The following is a 22,585-nucleotide window of genomic DNA, read 5'->3' on the forward strand; positions in this document are numbered from 1 at the left end:
TTTCTTGTGATACGATCTAACACCTTCCCCAACATAACCCGCCCACTGTAGCCTTTGGATTCCGCCTCATTCGAGCGAGTCAAGATGGGCCAGAAAGATGTGCTGAGGTGTACCTGACGACCCTCCCAAGAAAATAGCAGGGTCACCAGAGATTGGTGAGGTTCGTGCGGGGCCCCGCAATCCTGCAGTGCCGAGGTGGGAATTCCGGGGTCGGCTGTTCGTCCTCCACATCGGCACATTGGACCACTCAAGTACCAGCATTTAGACAGAAGAATGCGGGGGATCTGACCATTTTGACATCTGGTACCTCGATGACCAGGGCCTCGCGTCTTGTTCTCCCGAGAGGACCACTCCCAACAGAGGTTGGTTGCACTTAGACCGTGTCGTGCAGGATCGGACGAGGCCAATTTCCGAGGAATCCCCTCTCGCATTGTCTAAAGTCATCATGATAGCTGAAAGCCGCAGGGAACGAGACTGGGGTTTTGAGGTAATTGCACTATTCCCAGCACTCTTGCTCCACTGGCCTACCTTTCTTTCCATCAGTAAACCGATATATCCCCATCTGCACGACCACCAACACAAACCCCACCGCCACCAGCACAATCATAATCACCAACCCCCTCGGATAACTAGATCTCACATTAGCGCAATCCCACTCCTTGTTTCTCACGATAACCTACAAATCATCCGCCTCACCCGCCCGGAAGATCTGGCTGCCCGCCATCAGCCCCGCGGTCGCAGACATAACAACTAGGAAACACAATCAGTATCCAGCACTCAGCGCACATACACACACAGCGTCGCAACTTACACAACCTAACATAAAGGTCAGCAAACCATCTCAGACCCCTCTCTTTCCCACCGCCAGAAAGAAAAGAAAACTCACGCAACACTAATACTCCTCTCCCCCGCCGAACCACAATTCACCTGAATCCACGCATTATGCACAGGGTGATACCCGACCGCCAACCCGTTGACCATCGTCCACAGTCCAACATGCCCCCACCGTCCCACATGCGGCTGCACAGCGCGCAGCACCACCAGCGCGATGAGGTAGCTGCCGATGGCGAGGAGGACGGCACACCCCCTCTTCCCGGTGGCGTCGCTCAGCCAGGCGAAGAGAAAGATGACCGGGAGGGTGATGAGGTTGCCGATGGCGGCGAGGGCGTTGGCTGCGATCCGATTGAAGCCCAAGGACATGATGATGCTGGGGGTGTAGGTGGTCAGCGGGCTCCAGGTGGCGAAGACGCAGCCGGTGGCGAGGAAGTGCGGCCATTTGGCGGTGTTGGTTATGGTCTTGTAGACGAGGATCCAGGGGATGCGTTCGTTCGCGGCGGAGGTGGGAGGTTGGTCGGGGGTGGGCTTGTCGAGACTGCTGCTGTTGCTGCTGCCGCTGTCGCGGTTGCTGTTGCGGGTTGTGGGTGAGTTGGATTCCCGGGGACTGGGAGGGCGGTCCGGAAGGCTTATGAAGAGGAGGAGGGCCATGATAATAGACCAGAGACCTTCGACTGCATTTTCTTAGCATTGCTGTGCTTCAAATCCTCGGATGTGGGGGTTGAGCTCGGGAAATGCTGCTCACCCAGAAATATCCACTTCCACCCCGCTAACCCGCCCCGGCCATCTAGCTTCAGCAGCGCGGCGCCCAGAAGCGGCGCAATTGCTGCACCCCCGAACATCCCGAAGAAGAAGATCGCAATGCGCTTCGTCAGTTGTTCTTTCGTGTACCAGGTGGAGAGTGTGTACATCGCGGCCGGGATGTACCCTGCCTCCGCGAGGCCGAGCACGGCCCGCGTGATGAGGAACCCTGTGCGATTACGGATGAAGATTTGGAGGGCGGCGAGGACTCCGAAGATGAAGACCTGGGCACCAATCCAGCGATGGGGGCCAACCTAGTACTGTCAACAGTATAATTTGTGGGATCGGGAGATGGGAACGGCTCACCCGTTGTAGAGCCATGTTGGAAGGAATCTCCAAGAGAATGACGCCCAGAAACAGAAGCTGGTTGCCCAGGTTGATGGTGTTCTGGTCGACGGAGATGGCCGAGGCGAAGCCTCCAGTCAATGCGCTGGCGATGTTGGTCCGGTCGATTTGGTAGGTCGCGAAGCCGGTGGCGAGGAGGGGGAGCACGAGGTAGTCCGCTCTGCTGGTGGTTAGCTGTGTTTGCTGGGGTGGTTGGCCTGCGTACTTCTTCCGGGTCCGCATATCACGGCGAACATGACTGACGCTCTCCCGATCGCTATGCTTCATCTTCGTCTTCGTCTGAAGGAAAAGAAAAACAGAGAGAAAAAAAAAAGTGACGATGGTGAATCTGGTGAGGAATATTTTGGCTCATTTCTTATTAACGTGTACTGTACAGGGACCTTGGGGACAACCTTCGGGGTGATAAGATAAAGCTATCGGCGACTGAGGACCTTATACACAGCTCACCTTCAAGACGACCAAACAAAAATCAACAAGACTGAAATTGCTTGTGTTGCCAGTGTCCCTGCGAGTGACCTCTTATCCACCCGCTCCCCTCATCCACCTACAACCTTGACCACACACGTCGTCTAAGCCCTCACCCCCCCTTCTCTCCCTCTCGCCCTCTCACCACCAAGCACCCAACTTAAACCCTCCTCACCACAAAAACCATCTTGAACGAACTCTCCCGATTATGCCGATTCTGCTTGACGTCCGCCCACTCCTCCGCCCGCACGTCGACCTCCCACTCCGTGCCCGTCTCCGCCATCACCTGCGCCCACATCCGCCGCCATGACGCCAGATCATGCCGGTAGTAGGTATTGCCCAGCTCGCTGTCCGCGCGCTCCCCCGCGTCAAAGTCCCCGACGTGCCGGCCGACGAGCAGCGACCCCTTCTGCGGGCGCAGCAGCGCGATGACCTGCTTGGCCAGCGCCACCTGCGTGGCCCAGTCGAAGAGATGAAAGAACGAGGCGGCGTTGATGATATCGACCTGTCCAGTCAGTCGAGTGAGAAGGGCGCAGGAGGGGTCGAAGATGTCGCTGGGGATGAATTCGGTGGGTAGCGTGGCGCGGTCGGCGAAGAGGTCGTAGCCCAGGGAGATGAACTCGGGGTGCAGGTCGCTTCCGTAGAGGCGGGAGGCCGGGGCGCCTTGGTGGATCTTGGGCAAGTCAGTTGGGGTGGTGGTGGCGCAGGGTTGGGGCGGAATTTACCAGGTAGCGGATGTCTTGGCCCATTGCGCAGCCTAGGTCTAGGTATGTCTCGTCTGAGGTCTTGAGTCGCGAGAGGATCTCTGGGTAGGCCGGGGAGGCGCAGATGGTGATGTCGAGGAAGCGGAAGGATCCGATGCAGGGGTAGGGGAACTGGTGGGTTGGTGAGTTGAGTGCTAGCACATCTGGGTGTTGTGAAGAGGAGGGAAGGGTGGCTTACCACGGCGAAGGCGCGGTCGCGCTGTAGGTCTCTATTTTAGATCATCATACACTTGAGGGTGTCAGGTGCTCACTCACCACCTCCTTGACATGTTTGATGATCTTCTCCTCGGGGATCTTGCTGTACTCGGCCAGCAGAGTCCGGGCGGGCTCCTTGACCTGTGCGAGGTCGGGCTGGTACCAGCTGTACTGCTCGGCGGGTTTGTCCTTTTGCACGTTGGATTCAGCCATGGTGTATGTGTGCTTGGCGCCAAGGGGATTTTTTTAATTTGGGATAATGTTTGGCAGGGGAGATGAAGAAGTTTGGTGGGATGAGTGAGCTGTGGGCTGCGGGCTGAGGCTGACCCCACATCTTATCCCCGAGGCTTATCTGATTGATCCGAATCGGGGAACCAAGGCCGGTGCCCGCCTCTCACAAGGGTATCGCAGCGGCCTTATTTTCAGGGGAATGCTTGTGCAACATTCCCACATATGTTCTCGAATCCTATGATGACTGGGTAAAGCATTTGGCCTGAGGTGGGCAAGCAGGTGTTTGATGTATATATACACAACAGGCACACCTCCACCGTCATGGATTATACTGTACCGTGGGAGCAGCTGGAGTGGCCGGAGATCGGCCAAAGACAGCAGGCATTCCCGTTAACTGTTACAGCTGCTGCATATCAATCATTCATAAGTTCTAGCCGTAAGCAATATATCTAGGTGGGATAGTAGCATATGAACAATATGTGTCAGAGCCTAGCTCAATATTTGTAACACTAGAGTTTTATGTGTTCTGTGTTGTGCCAAGCGAGTCTCTCCGCAACCTCCGAGCAACCCCCGATGATGTCATAATATCACTCGCGGCAAATTACCTCTGCATAGACGAAAAAGCAGGAATCGTTCCATCAGTGCAGTCTTCCCATAGCCTCTTAGGTCAATTTTGAAGACTCGACACCTTCAATATGGCAACCACATACGACGCCGTCGTCGTAGGCGCCGGTCCCGGGGGCATGGCCGCCGTAGCAGCCCTGCTCGACGCGGGAGCTCAAAAAGTCCTCTGGGTCGACCCAGCCTGGCAAGGTGGACGATTGAACAGCCTGTACCGGGAGATTTCATCGTAAGCTCTTCCTCCCTAGGGGTATATCAGACGTGTGTTCATCCTGCTAACGAACATCCAGAAACACGACCGTCGCAATCTACCTGAAAGCCATCAACTCCTCCCAAGCCCTGCGCTCAATCACCGACTCCACCCCGTCCCCCAACGCAGTCACAGCCCTCGAAGCCATGGACCGCAATACCACCTGTCAGCTCAGCGTCGCCGGCGACATGATCTGCATGCTGATCGAGGGGTTGCTCGCGCGCCCGGAGGTCGAGAAACTGACCGCTACAGTCGAGGAAGCGCATCTTGACGTGGGCCTCCCCCTTCCCTGTCTACCCCTTTCATTCTCATTCATTCTATTCCCCAAGCGAGAACCCACAGCAAAGCTAACCACCACCCCCAGAAGAACATCTGGACCTTAACGACCACACCCGCCTCACCCAACCCGATCCAGACCGCCCGCACGATCCTCAGCACCGGCGCGCACCCACGCACCCCCACCACCCACCAAAAATACAACCCCAACCTCCACCAACTAGACCTGGACACCTGCATGCGCCGCTCGCTCCTCCCGTCCCTGCTCCCCGGCAACCAACCCTCCACCATCGCCGTAATCGGCAACTCCCACTCCGGCATCCTCGTCGTGCGCAATCTCTACGAGCTCGCGCAGTCGAGCCCCGCCCACCGCGCCATCACAATCCTCAACTTCCACCGCCGTCCCATCAAATACGCCATCTACACCGACGAGGGAATCATCTTCGACAACACCGGCCTGAAAGGCGCGACGGCGGAATGGGCCCGCGAGGTGTTGGAGCGCTCCCCCGATCCGGGGATCGTGCGGTTCGTCGACAATGGCGAGAATGAGGAGGCCGCGTTCTGGGAGTGGTTGCCGCGGTGTACGCATGTGGTGTGGGCGGTGGGGTATGAGCGCGGCCCGATTCCGAGGATGTATGTGGAGAGGAGCAGGGTGGATGGGAGTCTGGAGTTTGATATGCGGTCGTCGGGGTTTCGGGTCCGGGGGTGGGAAGAGAGTGACGAGGTCAAAGGGCTGTATGGCACGGGGATCGCGTTTCCGGAGGAGGTCGAGGATCCGGAGGGCCATGTGGAGGCGGCGGTGGGCGTGGCCAAGTTTGTGGCGTTTACGCAGAGGGTCAAGGGGCGGTGGATGGGGAGGGGTGGAGATGTGTAGTGGGTGTGTAAGAGAATGCACTTGTGGTCTTGGGATCATAGCTGGTCTAGTTGGGAGGTAGAGGTGGATGGATACTGAGGAGACACGCAGCAGGTAGATGATTCTCAAACACATCAAACTACTAAATAGGGAATGCGGAGTATCATCAGTCAAATAGTGGTTGCCACATTTAGTGACCACTATATGACTACGCCAAGATGACATAATGCATTAGTGAAAGGTGAAAGATAGGAGGCTAGCCAGTCTTTCGCATCGCCAAGAGACGCAATCCAAACCGATCTAGATCTCGAGGTTACCTCTATTTGTGGAATATACCAACATACGCCAAGCATCCCACCCCGATGGCCCAGACTACCGCCCGGCGGGCGTACTCGGTCGCGGATCTGCAACATGTCATAACCTTATTGTTTTGCCATCCGCCCATCGCCAAGACCCGAGCACGGACCACTCGAAACCATAAATCTGCGCAGATCACCTCACTAGGTGGCAGTTCCCATGGCTTAAGAAAGGTGCAGCCCTGGGCTGGCCAGGAGGCTGTGTAGACCGATGATGATGATGATGATGATGATGATGATGATGATGATGCCCGCATCCTACTATCGAATCTAGACCCTCAGTCTCACCTGAAGCTGTTCTTCATAGTATGCTGCCAGATCTATAAAAACCCCTCCAACCCACGCCAAACTGAAACAACCACATCCGAACAGATATCAGCACACAATTCCACAACACATATACACTCCACTCCTACCCCAGCACAAGCCACTTTCTTCTTTGCATCATGAAATCCCCAATCTCCGCCATCGTCCTCCTCCCGCTCGCCCTGAACGCCGCAACCGCCGCCCCGGCGGAAGACAGCAGCAGCAGCCTCACGGCCCGCGGCAGTGGTGGAGGCAAGGACCCCAACCCCTGCCAGGTCCGCGTGTCCTACCCCTACTACAAGTTCCCTTGCGCGTCGAGCCCGGAGAACGGCACGTCCATTCTCGGGGCGACGTTTACTTCGTTCTGTTACTATGAGTATGGCCCCCTCCTTTGACGTCTATTGAGGTTTAGGGTGAGGTGTTTGTGACTGGGATTGCGATTGCTGACGATTGGATTTGGGGTAGGAACGGCGAGGAGTCCGGCAAGTGGTTCAAGACGCCCCGGGGATGGGTTAAGGATGAGGATAAGCCCAGGCGGTGCGGTATGTTCTTCATCTTTTCTGGTTTGGGTTGATGGGGATGATAGAGGGAGGAGAGGTGGATGGGACTGGACTGGACTGGATTGGGTTGGGCTAATGGTTCGTGCTTAGATGGATCGACGGTTGAGTGCGTGATCTAGGGCTTCGATATTGAGCTGAGGCTCTCTGGTCACGCTATGAAGGTCGGGGAGGGCTTTTGGATGGTTTTGAAATATACGACTCAAAGCAATCACTCTTTATACCAGTTGGGGAGGCGCTGGTGATTATCTTGTTGTGTTTTTATTTGGCTGGTGTGGACGGCATAGTGCTTAATTATGTCGTGCTACGAGGAGACACTCTTGGGAGGAAAAGTGAGGCCCTAAGTATTTGCGAGTGGGAATTCTCTTGGAAATTTTCTGTATCTATCTCCACTGGGTCTAATGTCGCTCCTTATCATGAAGGATATGGTGTTATCTTAAGGAAAGAAATGACTTTCAAACATAAGCTCACACTACCACCGCACACATCCACAACACAACCCTCCATTCTCCCCGAAACCACTCTAGATGCAGACATCCAAAAAGACCTAATAAGCATACAACACCCGCTCATCCCCGCCCGGCACCCTCCCCTCGCGAATCGCGCGATTCGTCCGCCGCAGCCACCCCCGCAACCCCCACGCGCTCGCAATCGTGAGCACCCCGAACGCCGCATTCGCCGACATGGCCACCAGGTACCGCGGCCCGTCGCTCTTCGGATACAGATACGCCGTGTAGACATACGACGCATTGGCCACGACATTGACCACGGACCGCGAGGCCGCCTTCTTCTGGGGGGTCTGGCCCAGCGTCGCCGACACCCACCCCAGGATCACCGAGTTGACCGCGTACGCGCCGCTCGCGAACAGAAAGCAGGCCAGATACCGCGCGGCCGTGTTGAGCGTCAGACACGCGATCACGAATCCGATCACCGCGAGCCCCATGCTGCTCGTGATGTGCCAGGTGCGCTCGTTGTAGCGGCCCGAGGCCATCCCGATGATGACACTGCATACGCCGGAGACGAGGTAGGGCGGGCAGGTCAGCACGAGGGTCATCGTGCGGTCGAAGCCCAGGCTGCCGACCACCGTGGGGAAGAAGTTGTTGAAGCTGCATGCGCTGAGGTGCATGTTCTGCATGAACGCCAGGAGGTAGAGGCGGGGGTCGCGGAGGGCATCGCGGAGGGCCGTCCAGGTGCGGCTGGTTTCTGGCCCGGGGGCAGCGTGGGCGACGGTGTCGCGCGTGATGCGGTCGTGGGCGAGCTGGCGCTCGGCTGGGGTGAGCCACCGCGTGGTGAGGGGGTGGTCGGGGAGCATGAGGAGGCCCAGGGCCGCGATTAAGAAGGTGACCACCCCTTCGATGATGAAGAGCCATTGCCAGCCCTTCAGGTTGTGTTTCTGGTCGAGAGTGGCGAAGGTCGCGGCCGCGATGAGTCCCGCTACCGCGGTCGCCACGATGTTCCCCGTGTACAGGATGGAGATGCGCAGGGCGATCTCCTTGCGCGTGTAGAACAGTGACAGCAGGAAGAGTGCCCCGGGGTAGAAGGGGGCCTCCGTCACGCCGAGGAAGAACCGGACCAGGACCAGCGAGACGTAGTTCTTGGTGAGGGCTGTGAGGGCGGAGACGATCGCCCAGCTGGCCATGCAGACGCTCATGAAGAGCGAGGGGCGGATCTTGGGGGAGGACATGAACATGTTCGAGGGGATCTGCATGAGCAGGTAGCTGGCTGTGGTCAGTGGGAGGGTGCTGTGGGCGTGGGATATGCTTCACCTACCCGATGAACAGAATCGAGATGCAGGTGTTGTATTGCGTCCCGACCAGATGGAGGTCTTCCTCGAGATTGTTGAGACGCGCGTTGGCAATGGCATTGCGGTCCAGCTGGATGATTGGTTAGTGAGGACCATACTGGTATTGTAGTCGATCACCAACATAATTCAGAAAATACATCATCCACAGAATGGGCATGATTCGCAGGTCCAGCTTGCGGACGAGACGGATTTCCACTTCATCGGTCTTTGCTGTGGCTCCCGAGTAATTGCCCCCCTTTGCATCGAGAAGCTCAGAGGACTTGATGTCTTCCACGTGCACGTTGCTGGCCTTCTGCGCCTGGAGGGCGAGATTGGTCTTCTCTGAGATTTGCGCGGCCATCGCTATCTTTCCATGAGTGGGTTGGTTCTGATTGAGGAGGTCAAGGAGAGGAGTGCATTGCAGTAGTAGACCTGCAAGGCCTGACTACCGATTTATACCCATGCCTTGCGCATCTCCACCGGTGAAGGAAACACCGTAGACAATCTCAGGGTCGACGAAGAACCCGTCAACATGGGTGTATCCGCCGTCGAATTGTCGCAGCTTTCACCCCAGATTTCCCCCGCAATCCCCGCAGAAACGCGGGGAGGCCCAGAATTCCGGCGGAGACTTAGTCCGGGTATACGCCACGTGCCGGGACATCCTCTGGCATGCAAGGCAATACGAGACGGTGAGCCTTGGCATGGCTTGGATGCTTGACTGGCACGGGGGGTGAAACCCTTCTTGTCGATGCTGGGCCAGTGCTATTCGTGGATTACATTTGCCTGAGCTGGACAACAAGCTGCTACTTCCGATGTGAATATGTGAATATCAGCATGGAATTGGCACAAGGTGATGCTTGAGGCCTTGATTTGTGAGATATATCTTTGTATCCGGGTATTTGTTATAAACCAAAGTTGGAGATGTTATTCTCCGGGTGGCGCAATAACCTATGGTCGAAGAACACCAAAAGCAAAATGAGCTTGAGGGTTGATTGCCAGTCGCGTGACTGGACGTGATACATGTTAACGAGCTTGTGATGCCACTGTGCACTGCGAATTTTTGCCTCATGCTTGCTAGGTTAGTGCTCGTATAATGTGCAGGAATTGCCAGGCCATCTAGCCACAAAATGCTACAAGTAGTACCGGACACACAAGACGAGTGTTTCGGATACCATAGCGGCAGATGCAGCTTGTTTGATGCGGCCAGATTCAGGTGGCAGCCTTGACCTGGCCAGTTGGCCTGGGTGCAGTAGAAGAATGCAGATTAGCATACCACAATTCTCTCATTGTCCTAGGCAGTTTACTCGAGGACTCTAGCAGCTCCTTATATCATACATTGCTTCGCCGAACAACCACCCATTACCGCAAGAATCTCACCAAAAGGCCTGCAATACTACCATTGCCATGCCTATCGCCAGTGGACTAGTATGCGAGAGGCCGGCAGACGCAGAATTCTCGCTGCTGGTAGACGAGGCCGCAGTTTGGTCGGCGATTTCGGTACCCGTAGAGCCTGTAGTCGTAGCTACAGTTCCAGTGCTCGTAGCAGATGACGAAAGCGCGGACGATGAAGACGACGCCTTGGGACACACGTTGTTGTACACGTACTGCTCCGGATCACCGCTGCAAGTAGTCGCAGACCCGGCGTCGTAGGTCCCGTTCGGGTAGATCCAGCAGTTGCCCGCGGCATAGGTCGAGTTGTCCGCATTCTCCGGGTTGAAGACAACGTAGCTGCAGGAATCGGCCTCGGCACATAGACTCAAGCAGTCCGGTGCACCGGTACTGGTCACACAGTCGTCAAAGCAGTCGCTGGGCGCCGGGTACCCGCAGCCCGAGGCGACAGCGGTGGGAGTCGCGGTGGCGGCGCAGGCGCCAGCCGTGGTGGTGGTTGCGCTCCCGCCCGAACACACGGGTTCGTCGTAGACGGACAGGTAGGGGCTGCTGCAATCGGAACTGCCTTCGCTCGCGTTGTAGGATTGCCCTGGGTACAGCCAGCACGTGCCGGTTCCGGTGGTAGGGTTGCCAGCGGCGAAGATCACAAAGCTGCACGGAGGGTGGGCGTTGCAGTAATCCCAGCAGTTGGCCGTGCTCTCGCTGGCGACGGCAAAGTCGTCGCCGGGTTCCGGGTAGCTGCAGAGAGTCGTGATGAGGGAAGCTGTACAGCTTGCGGCGGCAGTGGAGGAGGTGGACGTAGAGGTAGTGGAGGTAGCAGTGGCCGCTAGAGCCCGTGGTACCATTAGGGCGGTTGCGACCCAGAGATGAATGGCTTTCATTTTTTACTGGTGGTAAGCGTAATCTGCAGGTAGGGTTGAGAAGTGGGTGTGTTCAAAAGTAGGAGGAACCGTTAGTATTTAACATTAAATAGGAGGGTTGACTAGCTCTTACTAGCTAGGTAGGTAGAAAGGGGTAAGAAGCTGTGTTAACCAACCATCACACAGACTAGCAGGAACAAGCCCTGGGCGTAGTAGATGAACGGTGGAGAAATCTTACATGCTACTGGGCACTTGAAGCCTCAAAGGACGACGTCGGTTCTATTGCAACAACTGATTGGAGGGATGGAAAGAAGCAGGGCCGACTCGGCCAAAGTGGGGTCGGGGATCGGGGCTCAGTGATGCCTCCGATCAGGCCAAGGGCTCCCTAATATGTGATAGCGTTGCGCTAAGCAGGGCCGGTGTTGAATAGCCCCCTGCGTCAAGCTTGGAGGATACGGAATGCCCAATGATGTTTGAGAATCTGTATTTATCTGTGGGGGCTGTTCTGGGTGCCCTTCCGCTGTGCGTCCTGGGTCTGTTCACGTGCCATTTGTGAACATAAATGAGCCTGAGTGTACATACGAGTCCAGCTGTGAATCACTAACTAGGAGTTGTGGTGGGAGCCCGGATACTCACTGAGTTTAGATATTTAGAGCTATAAATGTGCTTCCTGGTAATAGCGGCAACTTTAGTGGATCTTGTTTCTATCTTTTCTTTTTTTCTTCAAGGGTTGACAGTTTTCAATGGAAGCTAGTGTTAGGCTACCAAACATCGCGACCTTTTTCAACAGCAGACGTAAATTAATATAAAGTTTAGAGATAACACCTCCCTTCACTAACTTCTCAGGCAGCCTGATTTTTACAGTAAGAACTGCTTGGGATGAGACCGAGTTATTTTTCCGATCACATAGATTGTTTTGGGACTCAACCACAGGATCATTACATCATCAGCCGGATCAAGTGTTTGTCCTGAAACTTGCTATACTGAAACTTTGGCATTCTCTTCCATACAGGGTGTTTTCCCCCCTCTTATATGAGCCATATTACTGCATCGTAGAATGCTGTGCAACAACAGATCGCCCGAGAGTCTGCGCTGAAGGTGACTTGGTGGTGTCTTGGAGGTGGAAGCATGGTTCACCTGTGGCTATAGTCACCACCCTCTCCAGACAGATCCTCTATATGAATCATTGTTGTTTCTTTTAACCATATGAAATTCCTAGCATGGTTCCGAGGCATAGGATTCGGCATCATGGCAAGAAAACTGGAGGTTAGTGAAATAGCGCCACGACCCTTGAAGCCGGCCAGATGCACGTTGTGCACCCTCTTAGCGTGATCAGCAAGCTTATTATACAATCAAATATTCACATTAGGTGCTCTGGCGATCCAAATTTGAGCTACAGTGATCTCTCGGCCGACATGGAGCTGTACCTGCGCGCAATGCAGCCAAATTGTTGGAGGGGCATTGCGTGACGAGGCCGCGCGCTGGCGGCATCGACCCAAAAGTAGGGCAATGCATTGGTCGCAGCCCAGCGGAAGCTCAGCCCTAATCACTGCATCCACTAAGCTATCCAACACATTCCCTGATCTTATTGAGCATTGCTCTCGGGTAGATATCTTGGTCTTAGGTACAGTACAAGTCGATCTATCGCCCGACATCTACCCACCAAACTGTATGTACCCCAGAGCCGGGAATGAGCCCTACTCCCCTCGTTATCACGCCATCCCGGCCCACATTGATGCTACGCACGCAGATCAACCACGACAACGACCAAGCACTATAAAGACCTCGATAGGATCGCGTCTCGCTGCATCGTCACGATCTGACTTTGGGAATTGACATTACTCTTCTCTCCATAATCCAATCACAATGACGTCCACCGAGCCCGCGCGCCCGCGCAAATCCCTCATCCTCAACGCCTTCGTTGAGATGTGTAAGTCCCTCCTCTTCTCCTCTATCCCCCACCTCTTGAAGCGAAGCTGACTCCCAAAAGGCAGCGGCCACCAATCGCCAGGCCTGTGGCGCCACCCGGAGGACGAATCGCACCGCTTCAACGACATCGAGCATTGGACGGAGCTGGCGCAGCTGCTGGAGGCGGCCAAGTTCCACGGGATCTTTATCGCGGATGTTCTTGGTACGCCCCCACCCCTTTCTTGCAAGTTTCTTTTCTAGAAAGTTGGGGTGTCGAATGCTGAGAAAGCGACAGGCGGCTACGACGTGTACAAGGGCCCCCGCAACTTGGGGCCGGCGATTGCCTCGGGCGCGCAGTGGCCGGTCAACGAGCCGCTGGTGGTCGTGCCGGCGATGGCGGCGGTGACGAAGAGCATCGGGTTCGGGGTGACGGTGGCGACGACGTACGAGCAGCCGTACCACCTGGCGCGGCGGCTGTCGACGGTGGATCATTTGACCAAGGGGCGGTAGGATCTCCTTAAGTTGCTCTCTGCAGTCATTCCGGGGTGTTTACGTTCCTAGCTAACGGGGTTGAGTAGTGTCGGGTGGAATGTACGCACTCCCCCATCTCCTCATCTCCTTCTCCTTCTGCCCAAGGAAAAAGCATCTAATGAAAAGAGAAATAGGTAGTAACAGGGTACCTCGACTCGGCCGCCCGCAACTTAGGGCTCACCGAACAGCCCCAGGTAGCCCTAGCCCCCGAACCTCAATCCAACCCCACCCCCACCCCCCCTCGGCCCCAGACACTAACAAAGTCCAGCACGACACCCGCTACGCCACAGCGGAAGAATACCTGCGCGTGACCTACAAACTGTGGGAATCCTCCTGGCGCGACGACGCGGTGCAACTCTCCCGGACGACGGGGATCTACACCGCGCCGGCGCTGGTCCGGCCCATCGACCACACGGGCCCGAACTTCACCGTGCCGGGCCCGCACCTCTGCCAGCCGTCACCACAGCGCACGCCCGTCATCCTGCAAGCGGGGACGTCTCAATCCGGCAAGCTGTTCGCGGCGCAGCACGCGGAGGCGATCTTCGTGGCGGGCCACTCGCCCTCCGTCGTCCGGGACAACATCGCCGAGATCCGGGCGCTGGCCGCTGCGCGGTTCGGGCGCGACGGCACGAGCATCAAGTTCCTGGCCCTGCTGTGTCCCGTCCTCGGGGCGACGGAGGCAGAGGCCCGCAACAAGTTCAAGGAGTATCAGGGCTACGGGGATGTGGAAGGCGCGCTGGCGCTGTTTGGCGGGTGGACGGGCATTGATTTGAGTCGGTATGGCGAGGAGGAGGAGTTGCGCGGGGTGCAGAGTAATGCTATTCGGTATTTTCCTCCTTTTGAAATTTGGGGGTGGGGGGACTGGGTGACGGCAGGGAATGCTAATGAGATGATGGCATGTGTGCAGCTCCGCCGTGGAAGGCTGGTCGAAAGCCACCCCCGAAGTGGCCAAGTGGACCAAGGCCACCGTCGGCCGCCATATCACCGTCGGCGGGCTGGGGGCGACACCCGTCGGCACGCCGGCGCAGGTGGCCGATGAGATGGAGCGGTGGGTCGCCGAGGCGGATGTCGATGGGTTTAATTTGGTAGGTCTTGCTTGCGTTTACTTCTACGTGGGTTCTCGGTCAGGGGGTAAGGGTAGGGGTAGGGGTACGGATAGAAAAGGCTGACAGCACCAGGCATACGCCATCAAACCCGGCTCGTTCAAGGATATCATCGACCTGCTGCTGCCGGAGCTGCGGAAACGGGGTCTCTTCTGGGAGGACTACGCGGTGCCGCGGGGCACATATCGCGAGAACCTGTACGGCCGGAGGGGTCAGACGGGGCCGCCGCAGGATCATCCCGCCGCCAAGTATCGGTGGCGGGCTGGGGTGGCGGCGGAGGAGCATCGGATTCCGGAGTGATTCGTCTAGATCGACATTACAGTGCCTGTGAATAAGATTTATTGCATGGTTGTGAAAGTGAAAGATGTCTATTGCATGCTGTTTTAAGTAAATCTCTAGCTGTCTGTAGATTTAGCTCTGGGTTTCATCCTACCCCCGGATTTAAACCCTCTTCCCCAACTTCGCGCTCGTCTTCACCCGAATCCCCAATGACAGCGCCGTCGCCGCCAGCGCCATGAACCCCGCGTACAGAATAGCCGGCCGATACGCCTTCGTGCCTGCCCCCTCACCCCCGGACGCATCGAGGATGTATCCTGCAATCGGCGAGCCCTGCCCCACTGTCAGTACACCTCTCATCCCTCACAAGCTCTCAACCCCCCTTCTGCTGGAAGAAAAGAAACACTCACAAGAAGATACCCCCCGGCCCAGCCGGTAACAATCATCCCCATCGCGACGCCCACGCGCGCGGACCCAAACACATTCCCGACCACCGTGGGGATCGTCGAGAAGAACCCCCCGTTCGACATGCCATTGATCACCACAAAGACGATGAGCGGGCCGATAGACGTCGACACGGGCCAGATGATCAACATGCTCAAGGCGGAGAGCAGCAGCGAGGCGAACAGCGTGTTCAAGGGACCGATGGTGTCGCTGGCGAAGCCGCAGGTGAGGCGGCCCAGAGCGGAGGAGAAGTTGAAGGCGGCGACGACGCCGGCGCCGGCCGTGGAGCCCATGCCCAGGGCGTTGACGTACAGGGGCAGAAAGAAGGGGGGCACCAGCAGGGGGAAGGTGGCGATGGCGCCGACGGCGAAGAGGAGGCAGAAGCGGAGGTCGCGGAAGAGGCGCCTACGATACATTCAAGCATTAGATCGGGGGGTTGGTTAGGGTTAAAGGGAAAGGGGGGTTCTCACCACTCGACAAAGGCAGCCCGTGGGATGGGAACGCGCTGCTGCACCAGCCACGCGGCGGGCAGCCCTGTGGCCAAGGTCATGAAGCCGATCACCCGAAAGGTCCAGGCGGTGCCGACGCTATTGAGCAGGGCGTTGATGAGGAAGCTGAGCGCGGTGCCGCCGAGGCCGCCGGCCGCGTAGACGATGCCGTTGGCAGTGCCGCGCTTGGCCTTGAAGTACTGCGCGGGGATCGTCGAGACGACCATAAAACACATACTAAGACGTATCAGCCATCGCCATCGCCATCGCCATACCTTTTATTCTGTCAATGATGGAGCACCAACCTAATCCCCACCCCAAACACGACCCCCTGCGTGACAAACAGCCCCGCCACACTGCGGTACGAGAACCCGCTGAGAATCGACCCCAGCCCCAGGCAAAACACCCCCAGCATCGCGCTGGTCTGCGTGCCCAGCCGCCGGATCAGCTGCGCGTTGGCGATCCCCAAAAACGAGATGCAGGCTGTCGCCAGCGACCCCACGAACGCCAGCGTCGACGCCGCCGCCACCCGCTCCCCCACCAGCGCCGCCTGCAGCACCCCCCAGCAGTACGAGGTCCCGATCACCCACCACGTCAGCACCGCGCACGCCCCGATCACGAGCCACCCGCGTCCGCCGTCGGGGACCTCGGCGTCCGCCTGCGCGGACGCTTGCATGATCGCATCGGTGGCGGAGGTCGGGGCCGCGGGCGGGAGTTTGGGGGCGCGCGACTCCAGCTCGATTGCGGGGGCCGTCTGCCACTCTACGGCTGTTGAGGTTGAGGTTGTGGCCATTTTGCCGAGCTGGGGATTATGGTGTTGTAGGTGTAGGTGTAGGTGTGGGTGTAGGTGTAAGTGTATGTGAGGGTTGTGGTGGTGGCTGCCTGAGGTATTGTGCGGCCACCGGATGAAGTTGATTTGAGTGTGGTAGCACTTCGGTGATAAAGAAGAGAAACTTAAGAGGTTAAAAGAATGTACAAAAAGTCTCGCGATGATTCACATCTCGTCGGTTACCCTCGGTGGCCCACCCGGAAACCTGGGTCTGGGGTGCAAAATTGGAAAAGTGGAGCATGTCATGATAAGGGCGTGGACGATGCACGAGAATCTACGACTTGGAGACTGTTCTGGACTTTATTTTTTCTAATCCGTCAGCTCAAAGACTGCTAAAGATTATAGTTTTAATATAACAAATAAAGGCTAATACAAGTACAAAGATAAAGAAGACGGTCCAAATGCACTGCTAAGCGCAATCGAGCACATGGTTGAAATAAAGTGGAAAGGTTCATTCACAAGCTGTGCATAATTACTCATCTGGGCATGTGAATGCACATATGCCTGCTCTGTGTACTTCGTTCACATGCAGGCATCCACCTCATTCCAAGTTGATCGCTACTCTGCAAAAAAGATATAAAAGGATAAGGCAAGTCTGCAGAGAGTGATTCCAGAGTCAACTCATGTCACTACCCCTCGACGCTGGGTGACATCACCCTCGCATTGGCCGTCTCGCCGACGATCAGCTCAACCCCTCTTCACCCCGCACGCCGTTCACCCTACCCTGTTCATCCTTTCCAACCACTGTACTGCATCTACACCTACTCCCCTCCCCATCTTAAACCTCATACTTACACATTCAGAACCACAAAAATAACACACCATGACTATCTCAACCTGGCAACAAAAAGTCCAAGCCAAGCAATTCGAAGCACTGGCCAAGATCCCCGCCGAATGGCGCCTCCCCGCCGCCCTCCTAGCCACCGCCTCCCCCATCTCCCCCGAGAATGTCCTCTCCATCCCGCGTGACAGCGGGCTCCTGACCTCGCGCGAGCTGGCCATCACCGAGACCGCAGACGCCACGACGCTCCTCGCCCAGCTGGCAGACGGGACCTACACCGCCGTCGAAGTGACAACAGCCTTCAGCAAGCGCGCCGCCATCGCGCAGCAACTAACCAACTGTCTGACGGAGACGATGTTCGACCAAGCGCACGCCCGCGCACAGGAGCTAGACAGACACCTCGCAACAACCGGCCAGCCCGTCGGCCCGTTGCACGGGCTGCCCGTCAGCGTGAAGGACATGTTCCACGTGGCCGGGGTGGCCTCGACGCTGGGCTACGTCGCATTCCTGGACCGACCCGCCCAAAAGGCCAACACGCCGCTGGTCGACGTGCTGCTCGCCGCCGGCGCCGTCATCTACGTCAAGACCAACGTCCCGCAGACGCTGATGACTGCCGACTCGCACAATAACGTCTTCGGGCGCGTGCTGAACCCGCACCGCCGCACGCTGACCGCCGGCGGCAGCTCGGGCGGCGAGGGCGCCCTCGTCGCCCTGCGCGGATCGCTGCTGGGCGTCGCCACCGACATCGCGGGCTCGATCCGCATCCCCGCGCACTGCTGCGGCTTGGTCGGGTTCAAGCCCTCGATGGGGCGCGTGCCCCACGCCGCGGTGATGAGTCCCGGCGTCGCGGGGTATCTTTCCGGGATTTCCCCGGTGATCGGGCCCATCTGTCACTCCGTCCGCGATGCGAATCTGTTCATGAAGACCGTCTGCGATGTGCCTCCTTTTGACTTCGATGATACCGCGTTGGGCATACCGTGGGCTGTGTCCGACCAAAACGAAGGCGAGAAGCTGCGCATCGGGCTGTTCACGGCGCACCCGGGTCTGCCGCTGCACCCCAACATCGCGCGGAACCTTCATCGGGCGGCCGAGAAGCTCGCTGCTGCGGGCCACGAGATTGTGGATATTACTACGCAGTTCCCGGACATGGAGGATGGGAATGAGATCGCCTTCGGGCTGTTCGGCCTCGACGCCGACCGGACCGCGATATCGCATCTGGATGCAGCGGGGGAGCCGCACGTTCCGTCCGTGGGCATTGTCAATGGATCCAACACGACAAACCCAGCGCCGACCCTGCGCGATCTGTTCAAGCTGACCGCCCGGAAGGCGGAGATCACTGCGCAGACGCGCCGGGTGTTCGTGGAGAAAAAGCTGGATGTGATCCTGGCGCCGGCGTACCAGAGCTGCGCCCTGCCGCATGATACGTATAGTCATGTGTGGTATACAGTGTTTTGGAATTTGGTGGATGTATGTTCTACTCTAACATCCTTGTCCTGACACCAGGGGGATTGGGTGCTGATCGCGTACAGAGTCCGAGCTGCGTGCTGCCGTTCGGCAGGTCCGATGCTGCTGCCGATCGGGAATGGTTCAGACAGGATGCAGTATATCGACCCCCTTGTGAGTGTTCCATCCACCACGATGACACTCCAACTGATGGGATGCAGATCGGCCGGAGGAAGTAGAAGGTGCGCCTTGTCATGTGCAGTTGGTCGGACGGCGGCTGAGGGAAGAGGTGCTGGCACGACAGGCGGATTTGGTAGAGGCGGTTCTGAGGAAGGACTAGACGGTTGCAGGCTGGTCAATGGATAGGGTGTGGATGGCTGTCGTAGCTTGCTATTCCCCGGTAGATTATCGATCAAACAACCTCATTCTCTTAGCCACAAGGAGAAACAGCACAATCAAACCCAAAATAACCCCAAGAATCCCATACCACCACGCCAGGCCTCCAGGCGACTTGCCAGGCACCATGACGTTCATCCCAAAAAGCCCTGTGATAAACTGCATCGGCACGATCGTCGCCGCCACGACGGTCAACCGACTCAGCGCCGTGGCGATTTCATTGCGCATGCGCCCGGAGTCGAAGTGCAGCTGCGACAGATACTTCGACTGCGACCGCGAGAGCATCTGCTCCGCCTGCTCCAGATTGGCCATCATGGTCAGCACGTGGTCGCGGATGTCACTGAGATACAGAGCCACCTGGGTCGACGTAGCCGCCAGCGCATCACAGTGGCGCGCAAAACACCGGATCACATCCGTCTTGTCATGCAGCAGCTGTCGGATCTGAATCACCTCCTTGCGCCACTTGTAGATCTGCTGCAAAGCCAGTCCAATCTCGTCCGGGCGGGTCACGGCGATGTGATCTTCCATCAGGTCGACACCGGTCTCCACGCGAGCGATGAACGGGGCAAAGCCGTCGACAATCGCGTCACTAGGAAAGTAGAGTTAGCTTTGAAGAAGGAAATACGGGGAGGGGTTGTACATGATAGCATAGCAAATCCAATCGCTGGTCAACGCCAAATGGCTCCGGTGTTCCTTGATACGATTCCGGACGTGGTCAGCGTGCAAGCTGGTCCCGAAGTTGAAACTGAGCACCCCCTCCGGGAAGACGACAGCGTAGAGGTTGTGGGAGACGATGCACACGCCGTCGTCGGTCTTGCGGGAACTGGGGGGTCGCAATGAGAGGAAGTAGTAGGAGTCGAAGAGCTCGATCTTTTCGCGCGTCTCACGCTGCGTGATGTCCTCGACGGTCAGCGGGTGGAGACCGAAGCTCCGCGCGAGGGTCTCGATGTCCTCATCGGAGGCGGCGGTCACGTCCAGCCACCAGAGGCCATTATGGACGCCCGTCTCGAGCAGAGCTACCACTGGGTTGTAGATACCACAGAGATCGTCCAGGCTGGGTGCATGGACAAAAAAGTCCAGCTTGGTGGTAAAGAAGTTCAGGGAAGAGGATTCTTTCGCAGCCGGGGCGGCCGAGTCGTCCGCCGGGCGGAAATCCGGGGTCGACGCGGCCATGATCGGCCTCGTCAGGCTTTTAGTCGGGTGTGAAAGATGAAGAGGTGAAAGACATCAACAGATGGTTGCTCCACGAAACGATCAGGGGCATTCTGACCGGACTGTCATCCCTTGAATGAAGTCAGGAAGGTTGCAGACGGGAGAGGGAGAGGGAGAGGGAGAGGGAGAGGGAGAGTGGCAGTGTCGATGCCAAGAGGAGACTCTGAAGAGGGAAGCCAAGACTTTTCCGTGGTACCAAAAGCAATAAACAATGCAACAGTGCAAACATCCGGCGCGCGCCTGAGGCATCAGTCCCGACCCGGCCCCGGTTTGGCGGCCCCGGTTTGGCGGCCCCGGTTTGGCGAGCCCGGCTTTTGCGGGGACGGTGACTGGGACGGTGACTGGGTCGGTGACTGCTCTCGGCACTTGCTTTCTTCTCTTTTTACTATCTGCTTTGTGCCATCACTTCAAAAGTGGTTGGTAACTCATACATGAGAATCCTACAATCTCGGTGTCCATACTAGTCATCGCTCTCTAATACTATCATTACTATACCATTTACTATCACAACGAAGATGTATCCATCTACTGCACCTGCATCAAGAACCAAGGTCGAGTACGTTATATGCTGTACACCCCGGTTAAGAGCTCATCCCCAGATCTCGTCTAGCCACCAGGCCCAGACACGACTCGTCCCTGCCTCTGGCTATCCCAATCTCCATCCGATTATCCGGAGACACCAAGGTCTGTGAGTCAGACATGTCATGGAACGACCCACCCCATGGTCCATCGGTCACCCCGGACCCAACTGCATGGACGAGGTATAACTAGCTGCTCCCCAGCTGCTCTGCCCCTGCAACTCTGCCTCCGAACAACCACATCCCCAAATTTTTCAGTATGCCATTTAATATCATCATTGTCGGGGCCGGCCTCATTGGCCCCCGTCATGCTCAAACCGTCCAGGCCAACCCCAACACCAACCTCCTTGCCTTGGTGGACCCCTCCCCCAACGCTGTCCAAACGGCCGAGACCCTGCAGACGGCCTACTTCCCCTCCGTGGCCGCCCTCCTCGCCAGCCCCTCCACCCCGCGTCCTGACGCAGCCATCGTCTGCACCCCTAACCACACACATATCCCCATCGCCACCGACCTTCTGGCGCAGGGCATCCACGTGCTGCTGGAGAAGCCCATCAGCGACGACCCAGCGACGGCCCGCGCCCTCCTGTCAACCCTCACCCCGTCATCCCCGAAACTGCTCATCGGCCACCACCGCCGCTTCAACCCCTACATCACCGCCACGAAGCAGCTCCTCTCCAGCAACGCCCTGGGCCCGCTCATCGCGCTCAACGGCCTTTGGACCCTGTACAAGCCCGACAGCTACTTCGCCCCGCCGGGCGACTGGCGCCGCAGCACCACCACAGGCGGCGGGGTACTCTCCATCAACCTGATCCACGATATCGACCTACTGCACTACCTCTTCGGCCCGATCACGCGGGTCTTCGCCGAGAAAACGCCCTCCACCCGGCCGTCTCCCCCGCACGACGCCGAAGAAGGCGCCGCGATCACCCTGCGGTTCGCCTCCGGCGTGGTAGGCACCTTCCTGGTGTGCGATGCCACGCCGGCGCCGTGGAGCTTCGAGGCCGGCACCGGCGAGAACCCGCTCATCCCGCAGGTTTCGGGGGGTGGTGGGGAAGGCTTCTACCGGATCTTCGGACAGAAGGGGTCGCTGAGCGTGCCGGACATGCGGCTGTGGAGCTACGAGGGCCGCGCGCAGCGCAGCTGGAACGAGGAGTTGGCCGTGGAGCGGGCGGCGGTGGACACGACGCAGACGCCGTTCGCGCTGCAGCTGGCGCATTTTGTGGAGGTGTTGGAAGCGAAGGTTGAGCCGGTGTGTTCGGGGGCAGAGGCGTTGCGGGCGTTGGATGTAGTGGACGCGATCGGACGGGCGTTGCGGACGGGGCAGGTGGTGGATGTGGAGAATTAGCATCGGTCTGGGTACTTCAGTAACTGTAGTGTAGTCATTCAAAATGCCATTGTTTGATTACCCATCCAAGGACCCGTGTCCACTCCTCTTCGCAGAAAATCCAATTATCCGTCATCACCCTTAGACTAGTGAGTATGGAAGGATCGTGGCTCAGCAACTGCGCCATCCCCTTCCTCCCATAACCACCTCATCCTCCCGCCATCCATCTCCACCACCACCATCCACAGCCCACAAACAACCCAAAGCCGCAAGAACAAGTCGTAGTACGCACCGGACCGATCCGGCATGCAACCAACATGCTGCTTACAATTTACCCACACATACAACCCATCAACCCAACAACCCTCCAACCCCATCGGTGATTG

General features: G+C 57.5%; 11 protein-coding genes across 11 annotated transcripts; 5 read left to right on the forward strand and 6 right to left on the reverse strand.

Moving 5' to 3' along the window:
- Positions 1-322: 322 nt before the first annotated feature.
- Positions 323-2,216, reverse strand: BO95DRAFT_501856 (MFS general substrate transporter; the record flags this gene model as incomplete). Its single annotated transcript, XM_025591024.1, has 6 exons — positions 323-629; positions 681-750; positions 894-1,508; positions 1,580-1,889; positions 1,942-2,138; positions 2,186-2,216. The coding sequence occupies 6 exons, from the start codon at positions 2,214-2,216 to the stop codon at positions 497-499; spliced, it is 1,356 nt and encodes a 451-aa protein (XP_025440044.1). The 3' UTR covers positions 323-496.
- A 389-nt stretch (positions 2,217-2,605) lies between these two features.
- BO95DRAFT_418586 (class I SAM-dependent methyltransferase) lies at positions 2,606-3,660 on the reverse strand (the record flags this gene model as incomplete). The annotated part of the gene is made up of 4 exons (XM_025584465.1): positions 3,465-3,660; positions 3,388-3,408; positions 3,171-3,320; positions 2,606-3,118 (listed from the first exon to the last, which is right to left on the reverse strand). The coding sequence occupies exons 1-4, from the start codon at positions 3,615-3,617 to the stop codon at positions 2,606-2,608; spliced, it is 837 nt and encodes a 278-aa protein (XP_025440045.1). The 5' UTR covers positions 3,618-3,660.
- Positions 3,661-4,283: 623 nt separating this feature from the next.
- On the forward strand, positions 4,284-5,656 carry BO95DRAFT_418589 (uncharacterized protein; the record flags this gene model as incomplete). The annotated part of the gene is made up of 3 exons (XM_025584466.1): positions 4,284-4,485; positions 4,547-4,778; positions 4,871-5,656. Exons 1-3 carry the CDS (start codon positions 4,331-4,333, stop codon positions 5,654-5,656), a joined length of 1,173 nt encoding a protein of 390 aa, XP_025440046.1. The 5' UTR covers positions 4,284-4,330.
- Positions 5,657-6,172: 516 nt separating this feature from the next.
- Positions 6,173-6,979, forward strand: BO95DRAFT_445087 (uncharacterized protein; the record flags this gene model as incomplete). Its single annotated transcript, XM_025587058.1, has 3 exons — positions 6,173-6,673; positions 6,763-6,839; positions 6,948-6,979. Exons 1-3 carry the CDS (start codon positions 6,438-6,440, stop codon positions 6,974-6,976), a joined length of 342 nt encoding a protein of 113 aa, XP_025440047.1. The 5' UTR covers positions 6,173-6,437.
- A 422-nt stretch (positions 6,980-7,401) lies between these two features.
- On the reverse strand, positions 7,402-8,998 carry BO95DRAFT_501872 (MFS general substrate transporter; the record flags this gene model as incomplete). Its single annotated transcript, XM_025591025.1, has 3 exons — positions 7,402-8,572; positions 8,625-8,728; positions 8,780-8,998. 3 exons carry the CDS (start codon positions 8,996-8,998, stop codon positions 7,402-7,404), a joined length of 1,494 nt encoding a protein of 497 aa, XP_025440048.1.
- Positions 8,999-9,979: 981 nt separating this feature from the next.
- On the reverse strand, positions 9,980-10,907 carry BO95DRAFT_516358 (uncharacterized protein; the record flags this gene model as incomplete). The annotated part of the gene is made up of 1 exon (XM_025591818.1): positions 9,980-10,907. One exon carries the CDS (start codon positions 10,905-10,907, stop codon positions 10,011-10,013), a length of 897 nt encoding a protein of 298 aa, XP_025440049.1. The 3' UTR covers positions 9,980-10,010.
- Positions 10,908-12,716: 1,809 nt separating this feature from the next.
- On the forward strand, positions 12,717-14,748 carry BO95DRAFT_418595 (LLM class flavin-dependent oxidoreductase). The gene is made up of 8 exons (XM_025584467.1): positions 12,717-12,816; positions 12,877-13,017; positions 13,090-13,300; positions 13,373-13,385; positions 13,460-13,519; positions 13,594-14,150; positions 14,233-14,410; positions 14,504-14,748. The coding sequence occupies exons 1-8, from the start codon at positions 12,753-12,755 to the stop codon at positions 14,726-14,728; spliced, it is 1,449 nt and encodes a 482-aa protein (XP_025440050.1). The 5' UTR covers positions 12,717-12,752; the 3' UTR covers positions 14,729-14,748.
- Positions 14,749-14,835: 87 nt separating this feature from the next.
- Positions 14,836-16,551, reverse strand: BO95DRAFT_483979 (monocarboxylate transporter). The gene is made up of 4 exons (XM_025590320.1): positions 15,942-16,551; positions 15,619-15,873; positions 15,115-15,553; positions 14,836-15,037 (listed from the first exon to the last, which is right to left on the reverse strand). The coding sequence occupies exons 1-4, from the start codon at positions 16,427-16,429 to the stop codon at positions 14,870-14,872; spliced, it is 1,350 nt and encodes a 449-aa protein (XP_025440051.1). The 5' UTR covers positions 16,430-16,551; the 3' UTR covers positions 14,836-14,869.
- A 448-nt stretch (positions 16,552-16,999) lies between these two features.
- BO95DRAFT_394209 (putative general amidase) lies at positions 17,000-19,023 on the forward strand (the record flags this gene model as incomplete). Its single annotated transcript, XM_025583688.1, has 3 exons — positions 17,000-18,713; positions 18,776-18,863; positions 18,911-19,023. Coding segments are annotated over exons 1-3 (1,626 nt in total), but the record flags the coding sequence as incomplete, so codon positions are not given.
- A 71-nt stretch (positions 19,024-19,094) lies between these two features.
- BO95DRAFT_368434 (magnesium transporter CorA family protein) lies at positions 19,095-20,258 on the reverse strand (the record flags this gene model as incomplete). The annotated part of the gene is made up of 2 exons (XM_025582826.1): positions 19,095-19,674; positions 19,726-20,258. 2 exons carry the CDS (start codon positions 20,256-20,258, stop codon positions 19,095-19,097), a joined length of 1,113 nt encoding a protein of 370 aa, XP_025440053.1.
- Positions 20,259-20,675: 417 nt separating this feature from the next.
- On the forward strand, positions 20,676-22,283 carry BO95DRAFT_445090 (Gfo/Idh/MocA family protein). Its single transcript, XM_025587059.1, has one exon. It carries the CDS (start codon positions 21,135-21,137, stop codon positions 22,218-22,220), a length of 1,086 nt encoding a protein of 361 aa, XP_025440054.1. The 5' UTR covers positions 20,676-21,134; the 3' UTR covers positions 22,221-22,283.
- Positions 22,284-22,585: the final 302 nt, after the last annotated feature.

This window comes from Aspergillus brunneoviolaceus (genome assembly GCF_003184695.1).
Source record: "Aspergillus brunneoviolaceus CBS 621.78 unplaced genomic scaffold BO95scaffold_53, whole genome shotgun sequence".
Classification (NCBI taxonomy): domain Eukaryota; kingdom Fungi; phylum Ascomycota; class Eurotiomycetes; order Eurotiales; family Aspergillaceae; genus Aspergillus; species Aspergillus brunneoviolaceus.

Coding starts and splice junctions, on each gene's coding strand:
- BO95DRAFT_418595 (XM_025584467.1), top strand. CDS start 12,753: ATGACGTCCACCGAGCCCGCGCGCCCGCGCAAATCCCTCATCCTCAAC. Junction 13,018..13,089: donor CTTTATCGCGGATGTTCTTG/GTACGCCCCCAC, acceptor AGAAAGCGACAG/GCGGCTACGACGTGTACAAG. Junction 13,520..13,593: donor GGCTCACCGAACAGCCCCAG/GTAGCCCTAGCC, acceptor AACAAAGTCCAG/CACGACACCCGCTACGCCAC.
- BO95DRAFT_445090 (XM_025587059.1), top strand. CDS start 21,135: ATGCCATTTAATATCATCATTGTCGGGGCCGGCCTCATTGGCCCCCGT.
- BO95DRAFT_483979 (XM_025590320.1), bottom strand. CDS start 16,429: ATGGCCACAACCTCAACCTCAACAGCCGTAGAGTGGCAGACGGCCCCC. Junction 15,554..15,618: donor CGGGCTGCCTTTGTCGAGTG/GTGAGAACCCCC, acceptor AATGTATCGTAG/GCGCCTCTTCCGCGACCTCC. Junction 15,038..15,114: donor GGGCCGGGGGGTATCTTCTT/GTGAGTGTTTCT, acceptor ACAGTGGGGCAG/GGCTCGCCGATTGCAGGATA.